General features: G+C 40.7%; 1 protein-coding gene across 1 annotated transcript in view; it reads left to right on the top strand.

The window, feature by feature from the left end:
• Nucleotides 1-1,728: 1,728 nt before the first annotated feature.
• The window catches only part of fbxl4 (F-box and leucine-rich repeat protein 4), a 72,142-nt gene continuing 67,870 nt past the window's right edge, over nucleotides 1,729-6,000 (top strand). Inside the window, exons 1-2 of the mRNA XM_062398936.1 lie at nucleotides 1,729-1,840; nucleotides 3,270-3,908. Coding sequence (XP_062254920.1) covers nucleotides 3,277-3,908 — 632 coding nt within the window. The 5' untranslated portion in view covers nucleotides 1,729-1,840; nucleotides 3,270-3,276. The remainder of the gene's footprint in view (nucleotides 1,841-3,269; nucleotides 3,909-6,000) is intronic.

Below are 6,000 nucleotides of genomic sequence, written 5' to 3'. Positions count from 1 at the left end.
CACATACTGTTTCACACAAGCAATTACTAACTTTTCTGCCTCTATGCAAAAAGGAAGAAAAGAAGAGCACCGTGCTTGTTATTTGACTGCCTTTTGACAGCTGGGGCATAACAGGGGACAAAGTGTGTGATTGCATGTATGTGTGTGAGAGAAAACACAAAAACTGTGTGTGTGTGTGTGTGCGCGCATACAAATGTTTCTGAGCATGTGCTTAAGTGTGTGTCCATCTCCATTTGCATTTGTGTGTGCTAGGCCATGTGCATATGTATGTGTGGCACAGTGGACCAGAACTGAGCTCTGACAGTAGCAGGACTGCTGCTCGCTGATGCCTGCCTGGAGGAGCTGACAGCGGCCCAGCCTGTCACTCACAGAGTAGGCCCACTAGCCACCTATTCATATCATCTTGTTAACTCTAAATCTGGCTGGCTACTATTTATATACCCTCTGCGCGCCTGCTTGCGTGCGCAAGCAGGCAAGTATGTGTGTGCATGTTAGTGGGGTGGTGTTTTCTTTCCTCTGATTTGTTTTTTTACTGTTGCTGTGTTGCTGCCAGAGGGGTCAACAGGTCTATCTATCTGTCTTTCTATCTTAACTGTATGGGTCTGTTTCAAAGGAGTGAAGGATGAGCTCATGTACAGTCCTCACTTTCTGACCTCACTTTCAGTGGGCTGTTATCGGGCAAAAAGGCAAATAACACACACACAAACATACGAAACGAAAATAAATACATTTAGAGGTAATGGCTTTTTTTTTAACAGTCAGTCTGTGGACCTAGTTAAACATGTCTCCTCTACGTTCTCTGATAAACTCCAGCAGTGGTCAGCACTTGGGCAAAACTACAGGTCAAAATTGCCGCCAGATCATCCTGATAATTTTTTTAATATTTTTATTTCAGCATACAGTCACAGCACTCACACTATCACTTTCTGTTTGAAAAATGATCTTCAAAGAAAAAAACAATACTCAATTTATTTCTGTAGTGCAGTGCTTTAAATACTGAGATAAGCTTTTCAATAGAGCTTTTATTTAGAAAAGGTGTTTACGAGGCTCTGAAGATTGAGTCAGTTGCTTAACAGGCCCTTTAAAACTGCAGAAATCATCTGCACACAATCATTAAAAAGTGACAGTATATTGTATAAATGTTTAAAGAGGACTCACGAATGACAAGGAATAATTCTGAATTCAATTCAAGAGTATTAATTAGGGACTTCTTAATTGTTAACATAGACCAAGATTACAGTCCATTCCAAACAGGCAGGTTTGGCACAGGTACATTAGGAGTCCCTAAAAATGATACAGGTATTATGTGTTGACGTGGTGAAAATAGTTTTAATCCGTATCTCGATCTTTAGAAGTGTAAAAAAATTAGGCAACGTTAAATTATTTCAAGGGACACGCATGATGGAGTCCCTGGGATTGTTTCTGGACCCTTCAGGACAGTCGCCGACCGGATGTTGATCATTTGTTGTACGGAACTGATGGTGCTTTTAAAGTTCCTACGTAACTCTTTGCAAAAATGTGACCTCTCAATACAATCGTATTCAGATACCAATTTAGGAAGAAATATTATCAAAGACGACATGAAAATGTTTGTGTTTTTCCGTAGTGTGTTTTTTACAGCAGCGGGGATATAAAGTTGAATAGGTAATTTTGAATGTGTCGCCTTTTCCTGACCAGTGCGCGCAGTGGGTTTAGAGCTGTCGGACTGTCCATGAAGGCATCATAAGGTAAAGGCAGGACAGGAGTGGGGTCTGTTGAAAAACTTGATATCCTGAAACGGGAAGAAAAGCAATTGCTCTTGCGAATGGATATATCGTTCCTTATTGACCGTAAATCTGACGTACGTCCCGTCTTCTTTGACTGCTAACTATTGCTAAACGACCTATGGAGGCTAACAGCCATGTTTTGACAGCTCAGCTGTCTGTGGACTAGCAAGCTGACGCTGGCTAACACTAGCTGTTTAGCTTAAACACCAGCAGCATATGCTGGGGGAAGGTAGCATCCTGACCTCTTGCTTGTGTCACTCCGCTTGTTAAGTCGTGTTGGTACTGCTATTGAACCAGGGTCTTCAGAAAGTTCGCTGGTAGATCAGCAATCGGAGCAAGCGAGACAAGAGATGACATGTTAGCTGATGCTCAAGAGCAAAGCCATTCCTCTGTAGCATTGATTAAGTGAAGCTAACGTACGACCGATTGGCCTCGATGACATCGTTTCCTGTACAAACAACCTCAAAGCTTGTGCCATACGTCAGTTCTTTTAAAAACACTGACACTAAAGCCAACGTTTTAAATTACAATTTGGGTTTAACAGTCATCAGTGGCTGATCGGTAATGGTTGTGTTAGTCCTGTTAAGTATATGTCTGGTTCGACTCTTCTTTGATTATAATAGTGATACATTTATCTATAAATCACTTGTCAACGCAGAGAACAAAGTGCTGCACAACAGCAAACAAATTGTTGAATTACAGAAGGAATTACATAATAGTTATGGCAACAATAATATTAAATATTGTAGACTTAAATAAGCTGGCACCCCAAGTAAACTCAGGAACATGTCTTTGAAATTAACAGAAGACATCATCCCAGACAGCCTTATCTCATCAGGCAATACATTCCAGAGCCTTGGGGCCCTGATGCAAATGCTCCCCCCTAATGTTCGGCCTATATTCTGGAAGTGACAGCAGATCACAAGTAGCACAGAAGTAATGGAGGAATTAGAAGATCTGAGATATAACTTGTGTCCAGACCACAAAGAGCCTTAAAAATAGCCAGTAACATTTTAAAATCAATCTTAATACAATGTGTGGGAAAGGGTGCTTTGATGATTTGGGGTGTTAGCATACATTTTGGACATTCCAGTTGGACATGTTAAACATACAGTCATGTTAACTGGCTGCCTGCATGTTGTTAGTATGAAGAATGGTCTTAAATAGACAAACCCATCAGTCTACCTTTCGATGACAGGGGTGCTGTGGCAACTGTAGAAAGGTTTGTGTCAGGTTGTGTTTGCTAGGTTAAACCGTGTTACACCCATGGCAGCACATCATACATGTTGTCAGGAGACGCATCCTCTCTCATCAGTGCAGTTTACCTTCTTATTTACCCTTCATTGAAAGACTTAAAGTGTGGATGTAGCCTGAATGTTTTCCATTTTTGAAATGGCTGTATGTGTATATTTATATAGTCTTTATACAAAACTATTTATTTTTTCTAATTCACTTTTTATTGTTCTCACTCTGTCACATGTTTTTTGTCTGCCTCACCCACAGATCATGTATGTGGCCAGGCCTCTGGACATCTCTTCGCACATCCCCAACCCTTGAGACCAGTGTGCTTCCACCAGGCAGAGGCTCTTCCCCCCCCCCTAGTCTCTCTTTCACCCCTCATCCTCCACCAGCCCCAGAGCTACCTATGTTAACCCTCTTGAGCATGTTTTACTATATCTGTTTACGGCGACGCGCCAGGAGTGGGACTCGAGGTGAGGCGCTGACCAGTCGACGGGCCGTGGAATCGGGCCAGCGAGCGGTGTTGCCGGTCAGTGTGGAGGTGGAGCAGTATGCAAAGGAGGTTCTTGACTTCAGCTCTCACTATGGCAGTGAGAATAGCATGTCCTACACCATGTGGAACTTGGCAGGGGTACCCAACGTGTACCCCAGCTCAGGGGACTTCACCCAGACGGCTGTATTCCGAGCATATGGGACATGGTGGGAACAGTGTGCCAGTGCTCCACCACCTTTCCGACGCACCCCTAAAGGCTTCTACAGCCAGGATTATATTGAGCTTGGCTTTGAGGAGCCTGTCTATCCTACAGCAGTGGAGGTGCTTGAGACATATTACCCAGGAGCCATCGTCAAGATCCTGGCCTGCTCTCACAACCCCTTCTCCCAGAATCCACCTACTGATGTCAGGTAACAACAGCCATCTGTTGTGGAAAACCATCATCAGTCAGATCTTAATTGAAATAATATTTTTAAGAAAACAATACTGCATTAGCAGTTCTTGCAGCATGATACACATTTTATCATTCATCTCATATGACATTAATTGGGGTTTATTACATAAAATAATATTTGTATTTTTAGTTTTTTTAACACTTTGCTGACAAAATACTGGGCCTCATTCACCAATTATTTAGTGTTATAACTCAAAACTTACTTATGCTGGTTTATTTGTGATAGGTTTTAGGGAATAACAGAATCCGAACCTACTCACAAGCACACTTCTGCTTGTTCGAGGGCTGACATGTTTATGCAGTATTGCATTTTCTTAAAAGATTATTTTCCTGTATTTTGTGAAGCATTGTGGCCTCTTAAAATAAACATATAAATATTTGGTCCACCAGAGCAATGGCATATTAAGCTGCATTGAGATGTTGCAGATTGTGCCTTGACGAGGGAACACATCTTCCTATGATCAAATTCTCAGCTGATGCACACCACAGGGTACTGTATTTACATGCATGCCCCTGATGACATTCAGGTTCAGCTAAGTAAACTCTGGATGCTTCTTTCCTCCTCGAGTGGACAATGTGTCCCTTCTGTGTTTGGCAATGTTTTCTTTGAGATCAAAAATATCTTCATCAGTGGTGCATGCTTCTCTGGCTTCTATGGAAAACGCATTAACTAAACATGTTGAAGCATCCCATTTTTGTATTTTATATCTGCCGACTTTACTAATTATGATGGCTGGCTTTCTGTTCACTTCCTGCTGCAGTGCCACAACTTCAGGCCTTTTATCTTCATACACCATCTTTAGATTTTATCGGGGACTACCTATACAAAGAAGCAGCAAGTTTCATATCTCTAGAGCATCCACGCAGAGTTTCTTTTTTCTTTCAGTTAAAACCAAGAGGTTTAACAGTTTGATTAAATATGTATTTAAAGAGGTATGAAAACAAGACCACCAACAGACCAGTAAAATAAACTACTGAGGGCGGGGGCATTCAAAATAGACCCTGGATGAAATTGGTTTTTGGTCTTTTGTAGGACAAGCAACCTCATCATAGATAAGTATAATGTTTAAGGGAAAAATATTGATGGTTAATGCAGTTTTGTTACAATCAGCTTAACCCTCTGTTTCAGTGATACAAAAAGCTTCAAAGGTTAACTTCAACCAATCACATTTTATTTGTATAGCCCATAGTCACTTGAGTGAAGTAAATTGAAATCAAAGCAATACAACTTTATTTGTCCCTGGAGGGTAATGCAAATGGACAACTATGGATTGGCTTGTAAAGACCATGTGCTCTGCTGTGGATAAATACTAGGAATGGGGACAGACAGATTTTACTCATGTGAAACCAACCTGATCACGTTTTAACCCAATGAGAAACTGGCTATCAGTAAACCCCAGACCTGCTGGTCATTAACCAGATTAGAAAGTATCTCAATAGTTGATTGGTAAAAGCAACACAATGAGAGTAATCAATGATTAATATGTTGTATTTCAGCCTTATCTTTCTCAATAAAATTAATTGATATATATGTAAATACATCATTGGGCCCATAATAAGATATTTGCAATAATAAACTTTTTGGATTCTGGGCTTCCTTTTTTATAGTGCTGTTAAGCCAATAGGAAAACTGCCACTCGGCTACTGGGTTATGGCCTAAATGGTGTGGGCACATAAAAACTCCAGCAGATGGTGCTGTTTAGCTCAACATATTAATCACAAATGAATCAAAGAACAATATAAAACTTGTAAACAAAGTAACAAATGTAAATAAATAAATTAATAAAAATTTAAATCCACATATAAGCCTGGGTACTTTGTAGCCTGGGATTCATGGATCAAAAGATCCTCCCATTGGTTTAGTTTAGTCTGTCTCTCACTATTGTGAAAGGAAACGGGGATGTGTTTAATGCCAAAGGTTTGGAGTGTGGATGGTTAAGTGTTATGGAAGTACAGAAAATGTCAAGCCATAGGAGAGTTTGGCACTACCTGTGTTGATGCCATATTTGTTCTGCTAGTCTTTTTGTTCTCCTAATGGAGAAACTTTG

The sequence above is a fragment of the Platichthys flesus genome, chromosome 11 (assembly GCF_949316205.1).
Source record: "Platichthys flesus chromosome 11, fPlaFle2.1, whole genome shotgun sequence".
NCBI classification, from domain to species: Eukaryota; Metazoa; Chordata; class Actinopteri; order Pleuronectiformes; family Pleuronectidae; genus Platichthys; species Platichthys flesus.
The sequence above is the reverse complement of the archived record's forward strand: the minus strand, read 5'-3'. Positions and strand labels throughout refer to the sequence as shown.